This window comes from Etheostoma spectabile, chromosome 16 (assembly GCF_008692095.1).
Source record: "Etheostoma spectabile isolate EspeVRDwgs_2016 chromosome 16, UIUC_Espe_1.0, whole genome shotgun sequence".
NCBI lineage: Eukaryota > Metazoa > Chordata > Actinopteri > Perciformes > Percidae > Etheostoma > Etheostoma spectabile.
In genome coordinates this window covers 16,857,962-16,884,014 of record NC_045748.1, presented here as the reverse complement: position 1 = coordinate 16,884,014, position 26,053 = coordinate 16,857,962, and the positions used below count along the sequence as shown (strand labels likewise).

The window sequence follows — 26,053 nt, the reverse complement described above, 5'->3', positions numbered from 1 at the left end:
CGACTGCTATCTGTTGTGGAATTTTCCTCACGTTACAAAATCCTCTGTGACTGTCTACATCTAGAAACTAAGTTGTGCGGTGGAGGGAACAACTCTGACTGGCACGTGATCAGACAGTGGTTTACGGAGCGGTAGATTGGCTTTGCAAAAAAACCTAGAGGCTTCTATCTCATTTAAAATATCGCTTGATCACGCTAATTTGATGGTGGGAAACCAGAATTGTGATTGTGATTAAAATTTGATTAATTGTGCAGCCCTACTTCAATTTATTCCTAAACCTGTTCAATATAGCCATAAAATTTGCTTCAAATAAGGAGATATATTTCTTTGTGTTTTCTAAGCCCAAGTGTGTGAATTTGTCCAAAGCCAATTTGAATGGAACCTATTTAAGCAAATTGGAACCTGTTTAAGCTCTGCTTATCTGATATCTCGAGAAGGAACTAAACAGATCAGTCGTCTCCAATAGAACCGGCATAGAAGTCTGTGGCCTAGTTATGTACATCAAAATGTTGTCCACGTACAGCAATATTTAGTTTGAAGTGTATTCCGTGTCATAACCTGGAATCTCACTGTTTGCACAAATCGTCACAGCAATGGGCTCTAATGCAAGAGCAAACAGCAAGGGTCTAAGAGCGCACCCGTCTAGTGCCCCTGCGCAAATTAAATGCATCTGAAACTGTCCGATTAGTAAGGATTCTAGCATTAGGATTTGTGTATAATAATTTAATCCAAGCAATAAATCTTGACCCAAATCCAAATTTTCCTAGCACAGCATAAAGATAGGACTATTCTACACAATCAATAAAAATGCTTAAAATGAGCAAATCTTCCTTAGGGTGTCTGGGGGAGTACATGATATTGAAGAAGCGCCTGAAATTGAAATTGTGAAATGAGTGCCTGTTTGGAATAAACCCTATCTGATCATGGTGTATCAATTTGGCCATGTGCAGACTGAGTCTTCTTGCTAAGGATTTAGCCAAGATTTTCTGGTTGGTGTTAAATAAAGACTCTGGCCTGTATGAACTTGCTTGCTGTAAGTCTTTCCCTTTCTTTGGATTAAGCGTTATGGTAGCTTCATTTAATGTTGGTGGTAGTGTGCCGCTCTCAAAGGCCTTCTTGTACATTCTATGTAAATATGAAGTTATCATGTTACTGAACTTTTATTAAAACTCATTGCATATCCCGTCCGGCCCCGGGCTCTTAGCGTTTTTTTTAAGGAATAAATTGTTCTTTGTATCTTTTCCCCTGTAATTTCTGGCTCTAAGGTACTCTGATCCCTCTCTGACAATGTAGCTAAATTACACGTATCTAGAAATTGTTTTATAGCCTCAGGCGTACACGCTTGGGAAGTGTAAAATTTTTGCGTAAAACTGACGCAATGTAATATTAATATCCTTATGTGAAGTAAGAGGAGCACCTTATTCTGATTTCATTGTGTAAATGATCCTATCACCTTCCCTTTTCAGCAGCTATCTTGCCAGTAGTTTTTGTGATTTATCCCGAAACTCGAAATAGGTCTGCCTAATGAATGTGAAGGCTTTAGAATTCTTTTCAGAAAGTATCCAATTGAGCTGGTATTTAAGGGCTGATCTTCTGTTATGTGTCTCCGTAGATGGTTGAGCGGTATTTTCTGCATCTAATTTTGGTATTTGCACTGAGGTAGATTTCTACTCAGGTAGGACAGTGTTTTCACATCAGTGAGCAGGGCTGGTTTATGGCAATGTTGGATTTAATTTTTCATAAAATGTTCTATATCCCAATATTTTGTATGATCGCATCACAATCTAAAATCATAGACTGTAATAGAATATGTTTCAACCATATTCTCTGCCATAATCAAGCTAAAATCACAACATTTCCTATAGTCCATTTCCAATAGTCAGAATATGTTCAATCTGATATCGCCTGCAATTGCCATCTGCGGTAAAGCTCACGCAATGCACTGGGTTTTGGGTTTCAGTTTAGAGAGAATTAAACCAGTTTGAGGTTTTGTACACCATCTGCCACCAGTGATAACGCCCACCCTAATAAGTGTGTGTGTGTGTGTGTGTGTGTGTGTGTGTGTGTGTGTGTGTGTGTGTGTGTGTGTGTGTGTGTGTGTGTGTGTGTGTGTGTGTGTGTGTGTGTGTGTGTGTGTGTGTGTGTGTGTGTGTGTGTGTGTGTGTGTGTGTGATTTTCTCAGATTCCCGCAAAATAATTCCTGTAGGATTAGGTTGACATATTTAAGAATTGAGTGGGTCATATTGAGGTTAAGTTTAATTTCATAATAGTTGGTGTTATCGCTTTGACTGCATTCCGTTGTCTTAAGTTGTGAAACACTCCCTTAATATACAGATGAAGCTGAAATTCACCACATTTCTTTGTGCATACAGAATCCTCTGCAGTGCTGTTTTGCAGCATGTGCAAAGAATAGTGATAAGCTACAGTTAAATGGCCTAGTCTGCCAGACATTCACGTAGAACTGCTTTTACTGTCTAGTCACATCTCTCCCCCCTCACTACTAGAACTCTTTCCCCAGCAAGAAAAAAACCTGCATTTTGAGCAACATTTTGACATGAGTTTAGTCTGATCAGAACCTTTATACGAAATGAGACATCGGATAGTGAAAGCGAAGGGAGAGTAACAAGACTCATCTGTGGAGAAAAAATGTGCTCATTAAAATGGCTCACACAAGCTAGAGGACCACAACAAACACCAAAGCCCAGACAATCCTGTTGCAGAATGCTGATGAGGTTTACCGTGTGCCTCTCCCTTCTGTTCACTCTCCTCTATCCATTTTGCTTCTCGCTATGTTTCAACCATAGTTACATTACTGAGATTAAACTAAACTTAAGATGCTATATTTTAGTTTTTGTTCTCTGCATTGTGTGCATATTTTGTGAAGAATGTAGGATCACTTTTTCTTATAACGTAATACTTACAATTTTCTGTTTGCTTGAATATGTATTTGTATATTAAATATGTAAATGTATTTTTCTTGGTGGGTGTATGTGTCTGTGGTAAATACAGCATTGTATTCATACAGGCAATGAAATACTAATGTATTTTAATAATTTCCAAGCAGACATGCAGTGCATGGAATGAATAAACAGTAAAGGCAAATTATACAATAATAGTCCAGAGGGGAGTCAGGGGTAATTAATCAAACACTGTAATGTTCTTGGAGCAGTTGGTGCTGTCATCCCCTGGTGACAGTGAAAGTTATACTTGAGGAATAGTTTTAGATATGAGAAAGCTGTAGAGAGAACAAAGTGTACTTTAATGACGTATCTGAAATCACTATTATTACTGACCTTAATTTTGGGTGTGTATACTCGGTTTCATCATTTAAATGTTGGTTTATATTGGCTTTGCCTGTTTTTGTCTGCAGCCCACAGCACGATGCTTGATTTTGGAGAGTGCAGGAAAGTGGGTGTGAAGATCAGGAAAGAGTAACTCTGTTTGGGGGTTTGCCAAGAACAAGAATGCAGTGAACTGTTTTACCAAATGATGCGTCTTAGGAGAGTTTCTGTACACGACTACAGTGTGCCTTTTTGAACTGAATGCTGGCTACTAATTTTAACCACAGGGGGGGCAGGATGAGCGGAGGTCAACGAAATTAGTACATCACTAACATTTGTGCTCAAATACTGTTAACATGTTGATGATTAAAGTGACAAACAGCATTTTTCCATCATGAACATAGCAAGCATAGTGAGCATGCAATACTTGCAGTTAATCATTTTCCTGATGCAGTGGTGTGAGTTGGAAGCACAAAGCTATGAAGAATGCTAAATCAATTTTTACAAAAGTGTTAACTGCACAATGTAGGTTGCACATGCATGTGGCTCTCAGTTATTAGACTATACAAAACTGTAAGAGAGCTACAGATTCTTCCTGGCTCTCTGATCTGTGGAAGGTTACAAAATGTGTCTTCAAGGGAGATGAAATGGACTCTGTGCATGTTTTTCCTGCAGAGTAATGTGTTAAATATGTTTTTTGAAATTATAGTAATCATATTTCTTTTACTACACATCATGAAGACTACAGTATCTCTCTGTTTGAATGTCTATATCCCATCTTTTCACCCTTTCAAAGCTGATGAGAAGACCTTGCCCCCAGCGCCCACAATGCTGATGCTTTCCACGGAGGGATTACTCTGCCCATTTGCTCTGCTCAACATTAATCCTGGGGTTAAGCAACTGGTCTCAGCTCCCACTGCCCTTCCCTTGGCTGGGGAAAGACAACCCAAGCCAGGTAAGAGAGCCAGTGGACTCAACAGAAATGTTTGTAAAAAATGTGGAGAGGGCTCCCCAAGTATTCATAATTACACATTTCAGTGTTACATTTCCTCAAGTAATGATCATTCAATGCAGTGATACCAAACTGTGTACAAGTGATTTCCATTTTCTGGTGTAATGCCATCATAGGAATATTATCTGACCTGTCACCCATTTGTTTCTAAAGAGTTTAATCTCACTGCTCAGTTTAATTGCCTTAGAGACCTTTCAATCAAGCTAACAACATATCCAAATATGTTTTTTTTCTTCTCTACATTCACTATGTATTGATCGAGACCAGTTGTTTTGGTCATGTAGGGATCTTTGACTAGACTGAAGTGCTTACTTTTTATGAAGCTAGTAAACCAGCGTATTTACCCAGCCAAACTCCTCAAGGCTCAAAAACTTTTGTGCAAACTCCTTTCTGTCTGACAGAAATAACCATAAAAAATGTGGATTTGTTCTTCTCTCTGGGGCTTATAGAATTAGCAACCTTTGCGTATAGACACAACTTGCCCAACATGTGATGAGATTAAATGAAAGCAAATTTATTTTCTGTTTACAGGTTCTTTGGCAGCCCAACCACCCAAAATAGCTGCCTCCTTCCCATCTGTCCCAGCAACATTCACAAATCTTGGTCTTACTTCAGCGTCTGCTCCTATTCCTTCAGCCCCTGCTGCAGCTTCCTCCGCTTCCCCGTTCAGCATGGTTCCCACAGCTCCTGTTTCATCGGCATCATCAAGCTTTAGTTTCTCAGTGCCAACTACATGCTCCACCTCTGCACCAGCTTTCTCCCTGGAGGTAGCTACAACTTTTGGTTCAGGGTCCTCAGGCTTCTCCTTTACCTCCAAACCTCCCTCTGACACTCCTTCAGCACCTTCAGCGTTTTCTTTCACCCCTTCCATCAAACCATCAGCAGTGGCAGCTCCAGTTCCAGCTCCAACACCCCAGAGCATTGCTACTGCCTCTCAACCAACAGTGAAACTTAATCTAAATGAGAGGTAAATCTGTACTTTTGATCTGTCTTTTATTACTGTATTCCAACTGAGACATTGAGGTTTTTCTACATACGTACAAATACTTGGAAAATCTTTCTGCTGTTTCTCAAGGTTTTCAGCACTGGAGACTCCTGCACCACCATCTTTCTCCTTTAATTCCTTGCTGCCCAAAACAGTTGCTTCCAATTCCAGTAGTTTGACCGCCCCTCCACTCTCAGCCACTAAGCCACCCGCTGTTTTGAGTAAGTCTGCCTCAGTTCCTTCACTTTTATACTTTGCACAAGTGTGTCATTCTTATTTGTTTTTGTTTTATTCAAGAATTCTTAAGTGTACATGGCTTAGGTCATGATGTCTAATATTGTTGGTTTTGTCTCAGCTCCAGTGCGTCCAGTTCAGACCAGCACACCACCTGCAGTTGTCCAGAAACCTGCTCCTGCTGCCCAGGGCCGTATCCAAACCCCACAGGTCCGGTTGTTTAAATGGATCAGTACAATCACAAAAAACTGTCAAATTAGCTACATTCTACCTCACTGCATTAAAGGTGCTCCAAGCGATGGGAGACGTTACTTCTTGTTGACGTTCAATGTATTTTCAAACCAAACAAGATTAGCTTGCCCCTCCCTTCTCCTCATCCCGTCCCTTCTGTGCTTCCGCGCACCCCAAATCTATGTTGTTGGTGATTGGCGGGAACGCTGGAAGACCGTTGGGGTAAGCTTCGTGGCGCAGGTGGACAAAGTTTATTTTTGTTGCCGATTGTAGACCCTGGGCTGTCTACAGAAACCGTTTTTTTTTACAGTGTGTTCTGGGGACAGTCAGCTTGTGTATAGTGAGGAGATGTTTGCTATATGTGACAACAAATGTTGTAGCTTAAAACACGTGTGACATCGCTTGGATCACCTTTAAGAAACGATCTATCACCTGTGGAAAAACCACATTCAGTCCCTAATTAATCTAGTAAACATCCAATCCAGAGTAAAGTAAAAGTAAAACGAGTGCATACATGATGTCAACAGTAACTTAGACTGTTATATTAGCAACGCATTAGCCTCAGACAGCTACCTATTTATAATAGTTTAACAATGGCTTTAGGGGAGTAGAGATATGTAACCTTTGTGTGGTAACAGATCTGTCAAAATGGTGGATGTAACAATGTCAGTTCAACTGCAACTGCTATGGAACTGTGCTAGTAGCAGTTGCTAGTACAGAATGTTCAACTGAAACCAACTGTTAGTGAAGAAAAGTGTTATTAACAATTTAACTGTAGTTTTTGATGTTTTTGATCACGTCTTGATGCAGGCGGCTCTTAGTGTGAAGGCCCTGGAGAAACAGCTACAGCAAAAGAAAGAATCTGATCCCATTATGGCTGGTATATTGGAAGAGGTAAGACATATCATCCTGTAGCTACACACTGGAGTACCATGTACCACTTAGGTGAACTTAAAAATGGCCCAAATCATATGGGGGGAATATACTAGCATAACGCTAGCTACATACTGTTAGCTAACTGGTACTACTCAACTAAGTTAAGCTAGCTAACTGACAGAACAGATGTTAGCTTGCTTATATATGACTGTTCAGATTGTAGTAAGAAAAAGTAGATAATGGAATGTGTTCTACATATCTGTTCTGACGTGATCAAAATGCTGTTTAATAATTAGTTATGTAAGCTAGGTACACTACATTTTACAAAACAATATAGCTAGCTAATTTAAGCGTTAGCTAGCTATGCTAATGGAACCATATAACACTCATAAAGAAAGTTATGGCTATATCTAGAAATGATTGCCACTGAAGTTAAATACATAATTTGGTCTCCCCTAAAACTTACATAGTGAAATGACTGATTAGTTTCTTAAAAAATAATTTTCACATTTATATACTGTATAGTGTAAATAAATTTTTGAAAAAAATGTTTTCTCAAATTGTTTAGTTCGTAACCAAACATGTCTTTGACCTGTCTTCAGATTGCACACTTCCAGAAGGAGTTAGATGATCTTAAGGCACGAAGCACAAGAGCTGACTTCAAGGTTGGCACAAATGAGGAGATGAAGGAGTTGAGGAAAGAGTCAGAGGACCTCCACATTTTCACCTTGGAGATCAAGGAAACAACAGAGGTAAGACCACGGTTGGAAAACCAAAAAATGTTCAGATATTTTTTGGGCTAACCCAAATCCTTGTTTGCTAAATCACACTCACCAGCAAAATTCTAACCCCAACAGCTGCCTCTTACTCAGAATGCATTGATCTTAGAATTACACCCACTGCCATACGTTTTCAGTAGTAAATATAAGCACCAGCCTGTGTACCTTTTTTTTTTTTTTTTTTTTTTTTTTTACATAGTTTAATAGTTGTGTACTCCATGATAAAGAAAGGTGATAGTTGCATGGAAATCCTCTTCCAGCCTAACTTTCTTTTTTTAATTCAGTCTCTCCATGGGGACATTGGTGCACTGAAGACCACCTTACTTGAGGGCTTTGCTGGGGCAGAAGAAGCAAAGGCTCAGAGTGAGCTGAGCAGAGATAGAAATTACAGACAGCTGCTGTACAAAAAACCTCTGGACCCCCGAAGTGAGGAACAGCTCAAGGTGAAATATTTCCCTAAATGGCTACCTTTCGTAAAACTTTTAAATAAATCCCCTACACGCTCATAGAATTTTGTCTATTTTATTGAAATATTTTCTTATTTAGGAGATTCGCAGGCTTTACCAGTATGTAATGTTTGCTGTGGAAGATGTAAATGACGTACTGGATGTGGAATGGGAGAAACACCTGGAGAAGAAGAAAAAGCAGAAGTAAGCACAAAATGTCAGATATTTAAGTATTTGTCACTGAAAAGATTTGGGGTTGGTATAATTTGTTATGAAATAATTATCTTCTTCACAGACACATGGTTGTGCCAGGGCGTGAGGGACTATTTACTACACTGGCCAACAACCTGTACATTATCAACCAGCAGAAGAACAGATTGGACCAGTTTATTAAGCAACTCACTTCACTGCGCCTCTACAACAAGAATACCACTCCAACTATACACTGCAGTTCTGCTACAGCAACAGCTGCTGGGTAGGAGCTGGAAAACAACAAGGAGAGGGGTGGAGGAATGTTAAAATCTGAAGAATAAATAAGTCTTGCATTTTGTTTAGAAATCAGAGACTTCATATTTTAGGTTAATGTGGAAATTCTACGTTTTTGAATAATTAAAACTTAATAAATTCAACTTCAAAGGTTATATGTTTTCCTAACTGGATGGATAATAGCTAACAATATAATCTCCATAGTCCAAGTCTTTACAGGTTATTAGCATTCATTTATACTAATGAGCATCAATACACTGTGTTATTTGCAACTTAAGCAACTTGTATCCATGTTTTATGACAGCTTGGAAAGCGAGCTTGATAGTTTACGGGATGCACTCCTGAAAGCCAGACTGGACCCCTCCCCTCCTAAGACAAAACCCAAATCTCCAGGTATCAATCTTTATATATTTAAAATTAGAATAATAAGGATATCATTTTTATTAATTGCAACATACACTAACTCTAAATGTTTCTCCCTCAGTCAAGATATCGCCAGTGAAACAGTCCCAGCTGCGTAACTTTCTCTCAAAGGGGCAGATGCCTCCTGTCCGCTCAACTGCACCAGGTACGTATCCTGCTCAAACAAATTTTAAAAAGTGTTACACTAATATCCGGTGATTTGTGTAAATTTAGTTTACTGACTCGAAATTTGGGTTTGCATTAAAGTTTACAAATTTAGTTTAACTCAGGAGAATTCTAGGAGGGGTTGCCACTATGTGGAATAAAAAATAGGACCAGTAGGTTAATGTTATACGATTGAGAGTGGACTGGGCTATTGGGTTTGAGCTGTGTTGTAATGATAGGAAGATACTCATTTTGAATGTATATATGCCATATGAGTGCCTACAAAATGAGGATTTATCATTTATCATGTCTTTTATACAGGACCATTCTACCTACGTCTATGTCGTTAGTAACATGAATGCTGATATAACTGATGGCAACTCTTTATTTGGTAATCACTTAATGCAGTTTTGGTCAGACAGTGAAGTGATTTTTAACTAGCAAGGTACTATTGCCAAATGATAGTTATACTTTTATCAGCGAAGCCTGGCACTCTACTTCCTGGCTAGACCACTGCCTTTGTACAGTGAATGCCCATGACTCTATCAATATGATAAAGATTGATTATGATCTGGCTACTACGTACCTTGTACCCTTTCTTATGCTGTTGAACGCAGACAATTTACCAGTGTTGTTGCCTGTAGATAATGGATAATGTATAGTTGGTCAAAATTGTCTGAAAAAGTTCTTAATAAATGTCAATCATTCTGATGCCTTGGTGAGTGATATCAAGGCCCCAAAAGATGCCTTATTGTGTTGGGATATGAACTGTAAGAACGTACAACACTGTAAAGATTTATGTACCCTGTATGAAGCTATTGTGGAGTCTCTCAGTATCTCGAGCAGGCCACTATATAAATAAAGATCAAAAGTGTGCTATGCTAAGCCAGGTTGGAAGGATCATGTAGAAGAGCTCCATGCAGAGGCCCGAAATGCTTTTAAAAAATGGGCTGAGTCAGGGAAAAGCAGGCATGCTTAGAAATGCAATACAAGAAATGCACTAATGCTAGATTTAAATATGCACTTTACTATATTAAAAGAAATGAAAACACTATGAGGTCAGATTTTCTGGCATGGAAGCTGCAAAAATAATGTTAATGACTTCTGGAAAGGAAAAAAAAAACTTAAAAATTGCAAAACATCTCTTCCATCTAATGTAGATGGTGTGCATGGTCCTGATGAAATTTTAGTCATGGCAGAAACAATATTATGAACTGTTAAACTGTGTAAAAATAAATCTGTTTGTAGTGAATAATGTAGAGTTTAATGATGATGTGGCTGTCACTTCTGCTGAAGTCCATAAAGCGATATTAAAGTTAAGCAATAATAAGGCATGTGGCCTGGATGATATTACAGCTGAACATCTTTAACTTGGCAGTAAGAATCTTTGTCCTTTGGTAGCTATGTGCTACACCGGTTTTCTTGTTCATGGAGAGTTACCTGATTCTATGCTCTCTGTTGTGCTAATACCAGTTATTAAAGATAAAGTGGGGAAGCTGAAATGCTCAGATAATTACAGGCCAATAGCTCTGGCCAGTATTATGTCCAAAGTGCTGGAGACAGTTATGTTGTGTTGGTTTTTTAATTAGAATCTTGGTGTATTGGTACTTTCATCAGACGATGAGAGTGAGATGGGTCACATTGGTAAATTCCATGTGACCCATGTTGTTCGTCTGGGAGGAATTCTGTCTCCTTTTCTTTTTTAATATGTATAACAATTAGTTGTCTTTAAATCACCATATGTATGCAGATGATTTGGTCATCTTTGGCCTATATAGTGCTGGTCTCCAACAGCTTCTGAGAGTGTGGACACAGTATGGTGTTGATTTTGATATAAAATACAATGCTGTAGAGAGTAAGATCATGATTATCAGAAGTTGATAAGACACTCAACCTTCCCTGACTTCTATCTGTCTGGCACTGCACTTGTGGTGTGCAGTGAGATTACATATTTGGGCCATGTTATTGCAAATGAAAGCTGCATGCTTAAGCAAACATACTGTGTTGTAAGTATGAAGGTAAACATATGTGAGTGTGTGTGTTTTTATTGTGATATGGATCCCCCTGGGTCTGAAATAAAGTTTATATATCTCAAATGGACTCTGATAACAGTCAAACAAAGAAAGGGTCTATTTAAACAAGGACATGTGGGGAAGAATATTCACTTGAGTAGGGTTGTTAAACAAGAGTAAAGATGTAATCTATAAAATCATTAAACCTCTCCAGTGCATTTAAAAAAGGATAAGAGAAATCTGAGACCTGGTTTTGAGTTCATAATAATTTCATCAGATCTGAAAATACCTTGTCAAAATTCAACATTTGTAGTGCTCCATGTCAAGGAAGTTCATGTTGAATGTGTTATGTTGACAACAGTGTTTTAAAAATATTACAATAATGCAGCTATATCACAGTTTTTGGTGATTTAGATGTTTTTTTACATTTATTCTCTTCCAGCCAACCTGTCTCGCTCTGCCTTCCTTTCACCTAAATACTACGAGGACTTGGATGATGTAAGCTCTACGTCCTCCCTGTCCCTGGAGCCTCACCCAGCTGACTTGGAGGAGGAGGAACTGCAGCCAGAACCCCTTCCCCTTACTGTCATTCCTCCAGTATTGTCCACCCCCCGCCACCCCACAGTTGTGAGAACCCCCTCTGTCCTGCCAGGCTTTGGGGCGATACAGTCCACCCCTTTAACAAAAATGAACTCAATACAGGGTATGGGGTTTGGACTCAGCCCAATTGCCAGCCCTGGTGAGTAAATCACACCAACTATTGTTATAGTGTTATTTGACATTCAAAGCCATGGAATGACTGCTTTTAAATGTCACATGTAACACAGAGTACAGCTGCTAGACAGGCTTTGTTTCATGATGAATGTTGCTCACTGTATTGATATTCCAGTTCCAACCAACATGATCAACCTCAGCGGGGCTGAAAGCACTGCTCTTGCCACAAAGACAGTAAAACATGGAGCCCCACCAACTGAGAGGAACATCCCTGTCACCATCCCGGCCCAACAAGCTGCAGCCAATGCCGCTGTACGTAGGCAGATGGCCAATCAGAAGACAGGTAGGAAGAGCGTGACTTTGACTACGATGAAAATAATTATTTGTTTATTTTTAAATGATAGACTTATTAAGTCATTATGATCAACACTGTGTGTGTGTGTGTGTGTGTGTGTGTGTGTGTGTGTGTGTGTGTGTGTGTTTGTGGTTGTGTGGGTGTGTGTGTGTGTGTGTGTGTGTGTGTGTGTGTGTGTGTGTGTGTGTGTGTGTGTGTGTGTGTGTGTGTGTGTGTGTGTGTGTGTGTGTGTGTGTGTGTTGTGTGTGTGTGTGTGTGTGTGTGTGTGTGGTGTGTGTGTGTGTGTGTGTGTGTGTGTGTGTGTGTGTGTGGTGGGGTGGGTGGTGTGTGTGTGTTTGGGGTTGGTGTGTGTGGTGTGTGTGTGTGTGTGTGTGTGTGTGTGTGTGTGTGTGTGTGTGTGTAAAAGAAGCTGTTTGTATTGCTATGCCCCCTGTAATTCACCAGAGGGAGACACAGACTTCCAGACCAAGAGATTTGATCCTGGTAGCTTTATTTCCCAGCACAGTGTGTACCCTATCATATCTGGGAATCACTTATTAAACTGTTTGAGTGGAATTTAAACCAGGCTTAAATCACCATGGAAACACTAAATTCATTTAAATACACCTGTCTTCTGTTTTTTTAATACAAACATTGTTTGTGCGTTTATGTGCCCATCTCTTTGTGTGAATTGCTTATATATGCATTTGTGTGTGTTGTAGCTGTCGTCAGTGCTTCCTTGACAGAGTCCACTTTGAAGACTGTTCCTCAGGTGGTCAATGTCCAGGAGCTCAAGGACAAAGGGCCTCCAATGCCGGTTTCCAATATCAGGTAAAAACCAAAAATGATAATACTATACTACTATTGTACTAATGATAATAATGTCATGAAATTTTCTAAAGTAAGTGACAGTTAGTTTCTAGTGTAAAGGTAGTGGAGGTTTTGGCTCAAGAATAAAAAGGAGTAAAGTCAGACTGTTTATTGTATCAGGTTCTGTCAGCTAGCTATCTTTGGATGAACTTAAATCTAGAGGTTACTGAAACTTAATTACAGGATGTAAAGGTTATTTGGTTCAAAAAACGTGAATGTGGCAGACACATTATGCATCTGACATTACATCACAAATTTTTCTTTAATTAATGAATACATTTGTTTGCCATTACTGCTATCTTAAATGTGGTATACCATTACTCCAGAATTGTGAAAACAAGTTCAAAAATACTATAAGTTCCAGACAGTTAAAGTCAAGAATATGTCCAAAGTTCTGTGGTGTAAAATGCATGCTGGAGTTTTTGGTCTGGATCCAGTGACAATGATGCCACTAAACATAATATGGGAGCTTTACAGAGAACTGGTACTTCAGTAGTCACTGGAACGTTACTTTGAGGGATTTTGACAAAGCTGCAGGAAGACACTACCATTCCATTGTTGTATTTTGCAGAATAACTGTAAATAATCGCACAGTGTTTGTAGTTTGTTAGCACATATTCATTATATATTTTGGCTGTTAAGTGAGTTGATTTGGTAAGTACATAAAACCTTCAAAGAATATGTCCTGACTGGCTTTTATGGATTTCACATTGAATTGAACTGTAGTCTTTTTGGTAAGAGTCCAATTTTAATTGACATCATGGCAGATAAAGTTAATTAGATTTTAGGGTCATATAATATGTATGGCGTTAGTTCCTGCCTGTATGTACATCTACATCTATTTTGGATACAGTGAGTAGTAGACAGTCTGTCACTATTAGTCCTTGAGTGGTCCAGTGTTTGTTTTGAGTGTGTCTCCCTGGCATAGATTTATCAGGTCACTGACTCACCTAATCTTAGCCAATGCACACAACTGGCAGATGCCAGCAGTCTTTGAGGACTAGAGAATAGAGCCAAAACAAAACAGTGTGAATACTAAGACTGCCACGTATGCGCAATGCCCAATTGTCTCTTTTCATACCATTATCATCTTCAATTCCCTTTCATCTTTCATTTGGCTCTTTATTTACGCCACGATTCATACTCTCTTGTTTTGCCCCTTTCAGTCTCCTGCAGCTTACTTTTTCTGCCTGACTGGGCTGTACTCCCCTTTTGTGCTTGATATTTTGTCAGGCTATCCCACCTTGAGGCTTTTCCCAAGTAACGCCTGCTCACAATAACAAACAAGCAAAGCAAGGCATTGTGAGAGTAAGATAAAGTGGGCGATTTCACACTAACAAACTCTTTATCTCACAGTATAATAATGGTTCAGGTTTTTCTTAAAATAATTCCCAGCTTGATATATTTTGTCTTACCAGAACAAAATCATCATATCATCATCATCATATATATGGTGTGTTGTATTTGTATAATAATAATAATAATAATAATAATAATAATAAAACAACAACAACACTTGAACACTCTTCTTCTGCTCTCTTTCCCAGCTCATCGGTACCAGATCCAGGAGCTCCGGTCTTTACAACAGTTTTTTCCAACCAGGCCAAACGAGTGAGTCTAACCTATCCATCACTCACCAAGCTGTCATTTATTTTGTCATGTGTTTGCACACCCACACAGCTATATAAATATCATTGAATTGACACATTCTTTAAATGGTCTGTAATATATATATTTTGAGTGGCTTACAAGTAAGTATGTTTTACAGAATTGATCCATTCTTGATGAAGCTTATGAAAATAATAAATGGTATAAGGACCAGATCTGAGTCTCCGATATTCAGATTATGAGAAATATAAGATTATTGACTTGACAACCTGTAGTGGTTGAGATTTCAAGTTGAACTGCATGGTGCAGTCACACATAAATGTCTGGAATGTATTTTATCCGTTTACATGCTGTTACTTGAACACGCAAATTCAGTGTACGTATCTAACTGCAACTTTAAAGAACATTAAACTTGCAGGAATTCACAGATTGATGACAGTTTTGCTCGTGAAGACAGACCTTTAACTGCATGGGTGAGAAATGTCCCAGCTCTCTCCCATGTTGATGTTAAAAATTACAGTTGGGTGACAAGGGGAACTCTTCTCTACATCAGTATACGATTGCAGTTTATAGCCTGCGCTATAACATGTTTCCTTTGCATTAGGGGTGGGGTTAAACATCGACACAGCATAGTATCGCAATATTTTCAGTGGCAATACTGTATCAAAACACAGACTCCAAGTATCGATCTTTTATTATATATGTGTTGGTCAGTTTGCCTGCTTGACAATCCCATTCTGCAGCAATAAAATTGAAGTGAAATGAACAAACAGAAATGTATCTTTTCAGATAAAACAGATGTTGACAAAGTTTCCTTTTGGGGACATCATTTGAAATTGGGAAAAATTAGAAGCTGGAAAAAAAGTTATAAATCGTAATATCGCAGAATATAGCAAAATGTTTAAAATCACAATACTATCATATTGTGTCATGAGTATCGGGAGGCGTCTGGTGATTTCTCCCCCCCTTTGCATTAAGATTTTGCAGATTTAAGCTCTGATAGCCAATGTCTGTTTAATACTGTCTGTGCAGAACCCTACCCAAGTTATGCAGAAGATGTCTGCTGAAAGTACAACAACTACACCGACAAGCTTTGTGTTTGGTAAGCACACTACATAAGTTTCCTCTTACCTATTGCACAGATTTGGATATACATACACCAAATTGCAGTCAAGAACATTGCCTATGATTCTTGACCAAAGGTGTGCATTTGATTGACTTCATAAACGTGTGTCTTTCAGGTCAATCATCCAAACCGGATGTTTCAGTGGCTCCAGCTAGCTCAGTAGAGCAAAACACCAGCAAAGGTTTCTCCTTCGCATCAGGGTAATTCAACTTGTGAAAATTAGAGAAGAATTCTGAAATAAAAAGAATTCCTAACAAGTTGTTTATTTCATGATTTTATTTATCCTATAAAGACAAAGTGAAATAAATAAAAAACATAAACTGAATTATTTTTATTTCAAACATTTTTGAGTATTCAAATATCAAAATCTTCTCTTGAAATATGTTTGATGACTCCTCCTGCATTTGGGGGCGTATACTGTGCAACAACTTATTCATCCAACCAAATGTAATTTGGGTCAACCAACTAATATCTTCCATCATATACCATACCATAGACCATCAGCTTGTGGTTGGAAGTAGTTATTGGAGCAGTATCATGGGTTATATACTTTTCCAAAAGAGTGTTAAGGTTAATTTATTTATTTCTCCCTCTGCCCCCTGACTCCTTCTAACCACAGAGGTGAGGGAGGTGTGGCTGTGACAGCCATCTATAATTCCCTGCTGCTGTAAATCTCCAGTTACTCCTGCGATTTGAACAAATTCCTATATAATAATCCGCCCACATTTGTGACATTACAGGAGCTATAGATGTTGGTTCGTTGTTAACATATTTTCATTTGCAGGTCCACAGGCTTCAGCTTTGCTTCTGTTACACAGGGAGCTGGAATCTCCCAAGGTAAAAACAATACAGCAACTTGGTATAGTTGTTGGATGATGTCAAATTTAGATGCTGCATCATTTTCAGCTTGTTTTCCCCTTATGTCTCTCTAGTGAAGGATGTGAATAAATTTTCCTTTGGTGGAAATGGCAAGATGATGTTTGGCCAGGCTATAGAGGAGCCATTCTCCCTCACCCCAAAGTCCACCTCCCCTGCTCTTGTCACTGGGTCACCCACCCTGCCTCCATACCCGTCAGATGACAAACCTGCCTCTACCACAACTGCCTCCAGGATAGAGCCTCCACCCCTAAAGACAATTGGAGGGGAAACTCTGGGCTGTTTCTCTGGACTGCGTGTGGGCCACGGAGAAGAAGCGAAAGATTCATCCACAAAACCAGCTGCTGGCTCATTTACCTCTGGAGAAATTGGACTTGGTATGGACAAGGGAGCACAGTTTAGCTTTGTTGCAGGTCCCCAAAAGTCTGCAGATGATTCTACTGGAGCAGACTTGTCCAAGGGGGTGGTGTCAGGCAGTTTGTTCAAACCTCCTGAACCGAACCCCAAGCCGGTCTTCTCTGTTACCCAGTCTAGCTCAACTGCCTCAGCTTCACCTACGTCTTTCGGTAGTCTTCTTGCAGCTTCTTTAGATGCCTCAGAGGAGCCAAAGGTTTCCCCACAACATTCAGAACCCACACCACCCCCTGATAAAGAACCTAGTACTGGACCTGTTGTAGAAAGCGCCCTTGTAGTACCTGAGCCCACAGTGGATACAACCTTCACAGAAACAACAGCAACCACAGTTACAGCACCAACACCCCCACTTCCTTTGGCCACAGCAGCTCCTACCCAAGACCCACCCTCCTCCATCAATGAACCAACTGAAGCAATCCCTCAAAGTACAACCAGTGCAGCTGCCACAGTAGATGCCACCCCAGACAGCACCACCACCGCCGCTCCTCTGCCTACTTACACTGCTGCTGTAACTCCTGTCTCCCAGGTAGCTCCACCAGCGTTCCAGGTGCCCATTTCTGACAAACCAGGGTCCATTTTTACTCAACCCGCCCCTACAATAACAGACAGCAGTTCCCTTGGACTTACACCCGTTATCAGCACAGTGGCTGCTGCAACCACCTCCACTACCCCTGCTGTTGTTAACAGTACTACAACTGATGCTAGCACTGTGTTTGGGCAACCTGCTGCACCTCCTGCTTCCACTGCTCCTACAGCCCCAGCATCCACAGGATTTGGCTCAACAGCGTTTGGTACATCAACTGGAACTGTTTTTGGCAAATCTGTGTTTGGCCAGGTGAGTGGCTTTGGCCAGCCTGCCAGCAACACTGAAACATCCGGGGGCTTTTCGTTTGGCCAATCAGCATTTGGAGCAAGCTCTAACAGTGCGACTACTGGAGGAGGACTTTTTGGTGCTGCTACTGCTACCAATGCCAGTTCCTTCTCTTTTGGCACGAGCAGTGCCATCACAGCCAGCAGCACTGGCTCAGGGCTGTTTGGACAAACTACAACACCAGCATTTGGCCAGAGCTCTGGATTTGGCCAAGCGCCTGTGTTTGGGAGTAACACCACCACATCCTCGTCTACAGGGTTCAGTTTTGGACAGCCCTCAGGTAAGTTTGAGTATGCACTTGATTTCTTACTGCTCTCATTGGTAAAATATGGTTAGTTTGTGGCTGATGGTTTTATTAAAGGAGAATTCCAGTTGATTCCAACACGTATCTAGCGTTAGCACTCAACAGGCTTACACAGGGCACGTTTTAAACGTGTTTTTAGCCCCTAACATGTTCAAAATGGCATTAAAAGTGCCTATACATGTGAAGTAATACCTTTTGAGTGAACACAGTCAATCTGTCACATTTTGGCAGTAATCAGTCACAAACTGGCGTATCTACATGGCGCGCTATTGGTGGGTTTAACACAATGACGATAGAGAAGCAACCAAGCTGCTTCTTGTTTACATTCAAAATAGCGGCCACCTAACGCCACTGACGTGCAGCAACGCTTTGATGCCGCTGTCACTTCTACATCCCCTGGATCGTTGGTCTGATTGGTTATTGCGAACAGAGTCTAAGCCCGTTGGTAACGCCTGTTATGCAGAGAAAATACAGAGCTGACTCCCAAGACCAATGTTCAATCTCAAATTTATTGAGCTTGGCTTGGTCTGGTGATAGCCAGACTATAGAAGTATAGCTATTGAAGCAAATGTTTTTGTAAAAATGTGAGCTATCCTGACTCCCGATCAAGTTTATTTAGCCCTGTTCCCAATTGGTGACCTTTTAACATTGGGTATTTGCCAGTACAGAGTCCAATGAATCTGATATTTAGATTTACTTAAATGTTTTAAAGTATGTATCTGATACATTGAAATAACGGCTGTAGCTAATAAATTCGGCACATCTCAGGAACCTGTGGCTATTTATAAAATAGAAAAATGACACCTTCAGGCTTTCAAAGTAATTGGGTAGAGAAGAATCTCAATTTCAAACCAGTCAACTGTAAAAACAAGCCAGCTAGATACTATATTGTCACTCAAAGTGGAGTTATATTTACTATCAGAACTACACAGCAACAATTAGGTAAGTCATGTCTGACATTGTTTAAGCTAACAACGTCAGACAATCCCTTATTTGTATTGTATGTTAAGGGAAGTGGGCAATAACAAAGGCTGTGTGAACATAACTCATTTAGCTGACAAGACACCCAATTGTGCCTGTAGTACTGTGTACTGCATGCCTGAATGGGTTGGAGGTGTGACACTGGCTGTAAGATTGTGGCCGGTGTGGCAGTCTAAGTAAGGAGGGTGGCATGAGGGGAGTTGTCCCATGAAGATTCTCTAAATTCCCAAAACAGTTTGGGAATGTCTGTGTCTCTGTGGACAGCTGATGATAATGCGTCAGCTCAGCAGTTAGACGCAGTTTGTCAGTCTTGTTCACATATTTTAAATGGGGTCTGAGTTTCCAGAATTAGCTCATTCTGTTTTATGACACTTTCTTTTCTTCTAATTACAGCTTTTGGCTGCTCTTCTGCCACCCCTGTGTTTGGCCAACAAGCTAGCAGCGGGAGTGTATTTGGACAGGTATCATCCACTGATTTTTTTTTTCTTCTTTTTTTCTTTTCAATTGATTGATAGAGCAACCAATGAATAGCATAATCTTAAAATACAATTAAAAAAATCCCATTCTTTTGTATACATTGTATAAGTAACATTTCACTCCAAGCAGCAGCCATCATCTGGTGGGACTCTGTTTGGCTCAAATTCAGCCAATACAGCCGGCTCAGCTGCTGGTGGAGGGTTCTTCTCTGGCCTTGGAGGCAAACCAAGCGAAGATGCTGCCAACAAGAACCCATTTGGCACCAGTGTCTCCACAGGAGGGTTTGGGCAGCCTGCTCAGACAGGTAGGCTAAAACAATCTGTACATAAAATTAGGATATTTATTTTTTTATCAAACTTTTGTTCACATATTTTTGAGTGAGTGTTAGACTTTTAGTATAAGCAAACCTCCATTTTACGGTCATTGAAAGATTAATTGATCTGCCTATTTCTCCTCTAGGTGCCAACACTCTGTTTGGGAATAGCAGTGCCAAGACCTTTGGTTTTGGACAGTCGTCCTTTGGTGAGCAGAAACCTAGTGGGACCTTCAGCACCGGTGCAGGGAGTGTCGCATCTCAGGGATTTGGCTCCTTCTCTTCCCCTGCAAAATCAGGTACAGCTTTCCCCATATTGCTTTTAATTATAATAGAACTGTGGTTCTTCAGTCCTTACTGTGTCACCCTTAAGGTACTCTCATCCATTCTGTGAAAGTGATGCCTGCTTGTACTTTACAGTAAACATTATATCAGATCATTTATAGTGCTGACATTTTCAGACTGGGCTTCTTTTAGTGTGATGTTCCTACATCCTTAGGTTAGGGATTCATTTTTTTAATTAGAATTGAGCAAAAGGCCTACCAAATGTAAATATGATGGTATTTTTTATAATTCGCTGCTAAAACATATTCACCTAATAGGGGCTTGTATTAGTTATGTTTGCTATTCTCTGTTTGATATTTTTTGGGGTCTGGCCTATGGGCTCTGGATCAATGATAGTGGGATGGCTACAATAGAAACCTATACACAGTCACATTTTACACTTCAGCTGACTCTTGACATTGTGTTTTCCTTTATCACCTGAGCTACAGCAAGTGCCCTTATCTCCTTGCCCCTGCAGAGCAGAGAGTGAGGTAGCCATGCTCTGTCGTTACCTGCCAGAATACTGCTGATGCAGTGCTACCTCTCAACCTTACAAGTCACAGTGCATATGCATATTTGTTAAACACAAAGTTTTAAATTATTTTAATCAAGCTACATTATTTCTATGTCTCAGATAATCACCGTTCAATAAAGCAGCAATGTTACGGGTAAAAAAGTGTAGATTTTAATCAATTTTTATTACTTTTTACAACAGCTTGCAGTTGCTACACAGTTAAAATAGTAATTTCATTACAACTGATTATTTATGATTTTATTTGTGGTCCAGTAAGAGGCGTATATGCAGGATTTTATATCAGTTATACTTTAAATCGTATGGTTCATTTGGGTTATGGTCTCACTGCTTTAAAAGCGCTTTGCTTTAAAGGTCCTTAATAAACTTGGAATAATAAAAACACAAAAAAGATGTTTAGCCTATTTAGATATTGCAGATGGTCTTACCTGCCCACTATGCTCTATACACCCAGGAACCAAGACTATTCAGCAGATCAGCAATTTAGAGGTGATCAACTGCAAATTAAATTAGCTGAAGAGCAGTTTTAAGCTTGAAAAAATAATATTTTTGCTTCCCACACAGACACATGGTTTTCAAGATGCAGATCAAGCTTCTTTTTTCTTTTTCTTTGCAATTCTTGTTTAAAAAAAGAAAGGAAAAAAAAGCTTTCCCAGCTCCACAGGGATATTGGTACCCCTCAGCACACTAATGCCCGATCATTGGCCTGCATACAGGGAATTTAATCGTCTTACAATAGCTCAATCAATTATTTACTGGGGCGTGCTGGTAACCAGGCTGTAATTTCAGTACACGCTGTCTTCCCTGCCACTCCTACCTCTGAGGCTTTGAGGTGGTGTGAAGTATTCTTCCTGTCTTTAAGCTGTCACAGTGTGTTGTTCCAAAACAAAACGTACTGTAAACAACAAGACACACTATCCTAACTGTGTTCACCATGTTCAGTCAATAGGGGGGAACTTTTATTGGAGATATGATTAACACCACCACTCATTTTTATATCCATTTACGTGTTTACAGTTATTACCCTGCAGGTAGTGTCAACTCTGGTTCAGAGCACATGAGCATTGTATGTGTAGTTGTGATTTTACATATTTACACATTGGAGTCCAAGCAGAAGTATTTATCATAATATCAAAAGAAAAATACCCATGCCATAGGTGAAATATATGTAAATAAGCTGTAGTCACACCATGCTTCCAGAGCCAGAGGAAGAACTGTATCTGATCAGCTGATCCTTTTTAGACTTTCTTTGTATAAACAGAGAAGAGGACCATGTAACACCTTGTATATGCTGCTGAAATCTGCTGCTGGAAATTCAGTTTCCTTGCGGGAGTCATCCCAAAAGGATCAATAAAGAGAAGTCTAAGTCTAATGTTCTGCTGCTTTCTGTTACAAAACATTTTAAGCACTTATCTTTTTCCCCCACTACAGGTGGTTTTGGCAGTGCTCCAGTGTTTGGGAGCCCCCCTTCCTTTGGTAGTACCCAAGCATTTGGTTCTGCAGCAGCATTTGGCTCAAGCCCTTCGTTCCCAAACAACATGGTTCCCTCGGCTGGTAAAGTCTTTGGAGAGGGAACAGCAGCTGCCAACATGGGAGGATTTGGGTAAGAAACTTAATATGCTCTGTGAAAGATTTAAAAGACACAGGTATGGCAGTAGTATGAATACATCTGGACTCACTTGGGAATATACACAATATGGCTGCCACTTTTTTTTTTAAAGTCAAGTTGGGACAAATAATGAAGAACTAATGTGTTATTTGTTTGAATTAAACACAACCCATAAAGCAAAATGCCAGCCCCACCCCATCTACAGTGTAGAACCCTAAACCTTTCCACTCGCTCCTTAATGCTTCGGTGTCCAATTATCCAAGCTTAGTTTACTCATAGGTCAATAGGGCATGCAATAGGTCAAGTTAATTTGAAATTTAAAAACGCTTTCTGCTGGACCACAAAGCAATATTATTCAAACTGTTGTGGTAATAGACTAAATAGTGATAGTAACCGGTTACTACAGTTTGAATAATTATTTTTTTGAACACCTTCGAACAAATGTTCACTTTTTTCAATTGAAAGTGACAGCCCTTATATACAAGTGTGTCTGTATTTCTTCTCTTGGTTTAAATCAGCTCTGGCAATCAAGGCAAATTCAGCAAATGTTTGTTTCGGGAATACCCTCAGTATTCCCAGTACCCTCAGGGGGAGCGGAGCAGCAGGATTTTGCTTGCAGGGTGGTCCAGATTTCTTTTAGGAATCGGAACATCTGTTCTCTCGCTCTTAGTGTGCCATCACTAAGCATAACACATGAAGCATTGACCACATTGGTAAACCCTCTATTACCATTGCAGTGATGATGTGATAAAATGAACTAAATAAAGCAAGTTTTGGAAGCCCAATTGAAACGTTGTCCATTTATGAAGGGAGGTGGCTTTCACACTGTAATACACTTTTTTTTTCTAACCCCAAATTTAAAATTTGTTTTAACTTTGACTAAAAAATCTTTAATCAACCTACGTTAACTAAATAGGAAATTCTGTCCAGCCGCAAGCAAATCAACCTTATTTTAATTTAAATTTCATTTTAAGATAATATGGATCATTTTAATCTTTTCCTCCTTCCCATCATTTCCACTTTAAGGATTTCTCCAGCTTTCTCAACATTGTTTGTCCACCATGTTCATGGGTTTGGTAACAGTCAGCATCCTTATGAGCCCAAAACCATGGAGCCCTGTGTAGGACTGGATTATTCCCCTCAGATAATCTCACTCTGGGGCCATGCTTCCTACAGATTAAACTGGCTTGATCTCTCTCCCCCTTTTATTCTCCCTGTTGTCTCCCTTGGGAGTAAATGGTGGTGGGATTACCACTTAAACCCCCGTCTCTCAATCCACCCACACACACACACACCATGTGACACCATGTGACACCTTCTGCCTTGTAGCATGTTTACTTGAAAGGAGCTAAACAAGGAATATAAACCCTGTTTTGTCTCTTTGTACAAATACATTGCTGGTTGAAAGCAGGGCTGCTAAATGACATCTAGACCCATGTCTTAGTGTTTTCAGTCGTTTAGTCAGGCCCACTTAGTATCAGCTTTTATTTTACTTTAGTCATTGTAATAGTTTTTACCTTATTAGTACTATGTACCACATCACAACATTTGTGTCTTCTTCCGTTTTCAGATTTGCCTCACCTCCCAGCGGCCCATCCTTTGGTGCTCTAGCCAATCAGAGTGCGCCATCATTTGGGGGCCTGGCCCAGCAGGGCTCTGGGTTTGGAAGTCAGCCTAGCAGCTTCTCAGGCTTTGGACAACAGCCACAGGCAGGAGGTAAGACTACTACTTTAGTTCCCCTTGTTTTTCCTTTCCCCCCTCCTCCTCATTTTCAAATGTCTTCTTGCTCACCAGCACTAAGTTGAATATTGCAAGCAGCAAGATCAGTGGTTCAAGTGTAATCGATATGCAATTTCACCAATATCATTGCAGCTGAATAGTAATGACAACACACTATCTTATAGCTTTTGAGATCAGTCTGGTATACCTCTTTTCATCTTACAAAGTTATACTACAATAGCAGTGTAAATCACAATTGTAATATCCCACCACTATGTAGTGGTTTATCTTATGTTTGTGCACTTCATTTTCTTAGCTTGGGATTTTAGGAAGCTTTGAAATGCAGACATACATTATTTATTATTAAAATAGTAATGAAAAGAAATCCTCATTTTCATGCCTTACCCAAAGGTAGCAGATCAGAGTTCTCTTGCCGTATTCCTCACACTTTTTTCTCTCTCTCGTCTCCTTTATTTGTTCAGTTACCTTTGCTTCTCTTCAGCCTTTAATGGCTTTGTTTGTTAATCATATACATATTGTACAGCCGGCCATCCAGTTCCATCCATTTATCTTTTTGCATCTTCTCTATCTCTACTTCTGACATGCCTGGGTGGCAGAGCTTTGCCTGTGTCCAGTCATGATACTTACACAGCACACAGATGTTTGTTATAGATAACTCATGCTGCAAAATAAGAAGTGCTTTAGGATTGTGGGGTTTTATCCACTGGCACACTGATCATATTCATTGTGTTTTATTTTCTACGATCAGCCAATTAAACACTTTTTCCCCATCTCATAGGTTTTTCTGGAAACACCTTTGGCTCTGCAAACCAGTAAGTGTGGGCATCACATTTAGTTTAAATGTAATCTTTTTTCGTCTGTGAACTAATGAATGCATAGACCCAGATTTCTCTGTTGCTCCTTGGCAGAAGTGTGTTGTGCCTGTGGTGTTTGAACTCTGCTGAAGCTCATATCTTTCTTCCACAACACGGTTCCCCATAGAACCTTTGAGATTTAATACCAACTCATGCACCCTTATTTATTTCCTACTGTCTTTTCTTTTCTCTTCATTCATTTATAGTCAGACCCGGCTTTAAAGCTGTTTCACCATATTGAAATAAAGGAATGATGCATAAATACAAGTATTTTAGAAAAAGTTGATCCAACAAAAGAGCCATAAATACTGTACAATGCCGCACATACTAAATATACTGTGTGTGTGTGTGTGTGTGTGTGTGTGTGTGTGTGTGTGTGTGTGTGTGTGTGTGTGTGTGTGTGTGTGTGTGTATATATATATATATATATATATATATATATATATATATATATATATATATATATATATATATATATAAACAAACATCATTCTGACCCTCTGTGGAAAGTTGCTGTCCCTGAAATTGGTGGTGTGTGATTAAATGCTCTAATAGCGCTTTCTTACTAAGTGCCCCCTTGTGATTAGATTTTCATTCTCATCCTATAGTCTCCTTTTCGTTTTTTTGTCCTTCCATTTCACTTCCTTCCACTACTTCTCTTATTACTGCTTTTCTCTCCGTTTGCTGCTATGTGTCACATGGCAGTCAGGGTCCCCTGGGGTGGGTTCCAGTGGAATGCACTCTGAAGTGTGCAGGAGTGTGTCGACGATCTTTTTTTAGTTCTTATGTGACTTCCTCACATAGTAAAGTCAGCTTGATGCTTATTGTCGTCTTTGCTAAAATCTAAATATGTATTGGATTGAATTATTATTTTTGTTGCAAATATGCAAAACAAGCCTCTTTCATTTTTGACTGAAACTCAAAGTCTAAATAAAAAAACAACAACTTTTGTTCCATAATTTAACGGTCAACCACAACCAGAGAAAGAAACAACAGCAACATTAAATTGAGATAACTGATTAACAGAAATCACCAGCCCATCGTAAACTCACTGAGATGTTCACTGTTTGAAAAATCAGTGGAAATTGTACCCCTTAAAATCCCCATTTTCCTCTAAAATCTTCCTCCTTTAAAAGAAAAACAAAACGCTCCTCAGCATCACTTAGATCAGTGATTCCCAAAGTGGGGGTCGCGAGC

At 39.7% G+C, this 26,053-nt stretch overlaps 1 protein-coding gene across 6 annotated transcripts in view; it reads left to right on the top strand.

Moving 5' to 3' along the window:
• The window catches only part of nup214 (nucleoporin 214), a 40,134-nt gene that overhangs the window by 7,066 nt on the left and 7,015 nt on the right, over nucleotides 1-26,053 (top strand). The window contains exons 11-35 of one of the 6 annotated variants that reach the window (XM_032539894.1): nucleotides 4,078-4,236; nucleotides 4,825-5,260; nucleotides 5,369-5,499; nucleotides 5,634-5,722; nucleotides 6,554-6,637; nucleotides 7,222-7,371; nucleotides 7,683-7,841; nucleotides 7,945-8,048; nucleotides 8,140-8,319; nucleotides 8,635-8,723; nucleotides 8,815-8,898; nucleotides 11,352-11,648; nucleotides 11,799-11,966; nucleotides 12,680-12,787; nucleotides 14,371-14,438; nucleotides 15,468-15,537; nucleotides 15,677-15,761; nucleotides 16,346-16,398; nucleotides 16,494-18,002; nucleotides 19,401-19,468; nucleotides 19,611-19,788; nucleotides 19,944-20,096; nucleotides 22,085-22,256; nucleotides 23,833-23,978; nucleotides 24,781-24,814. In XM_032539894.1, coding sequence (XP_032395785.1) covers nucleotides 4,078-4,236; nucleotides 4,825-5,260; nucleotides 5,369-5,499; nucleotides 5,634-5,722; nucleotides 6,554-6,637; nucleotides 7,222-7,371; nucleotides 7,683-7,841; nucleotides 7,945-8,048; nucleotides 8,140-8,319; nucleotides 8,635-8,723; nucleotides 8,815-8,898; nucleotides 11,352-11,648; nucleotides 11,799-11,966; nucleotides 12,680-12,787; nucleotides 14,371-14,438; nucleotides 15,468-15,537; nucleotides 15,677-15,761; nucleotides 16,346-16,398; nucleotides 16,494-18,002; nucleotides 19,401-19,468; nucleotides 19,611-19,788; nucleotides 19,944-20,096; nucleotides 22,085-22,256; nucleotides 23,833-23,978; nucleotides 24,781-24,814 — 4,774 coding nt within the window. Of the gene's footprint in view, nucleotides 1-4,077; nucleotides 4,237-4,824; nucleotides 5,261-5,368; nucleotides 5,500-5,633; nucleotides 5,723-6,553; nucleotides 6,638-7,221; nucleotides 7,372-7,682; nucleotides 7,842-7,944; nucleotides 8,049-8,139; nucleotides 8,320-8,634; nucleotides 8,724-8,814; nucleotides 8,899-11,351; nucleotides 11,649-11,798; nucleotides 11,967-12,679; nucleotides 12,789-14,370; nucleotides 14,439-15,467; nucleotides 15,538-15,676; nucleotides 15,762-16,345; nucleotides 16,399-16,493; nucleotides 18,003-19,400; nucleotides 19,469-19,610; nucleotides 19,789-19,943; nucleotides 20,097-22,084; nucleotides 22,257-23,832; nucleotides 23,979-24,780; nucleotides 24,815-26,053 lie in introns of all 6 variants that reach the window. The other 5 variants (XM_032539891.1, XM_032539893.1, XM_032539892.1 and 2 more) reach the window with 5 other exon arrangements.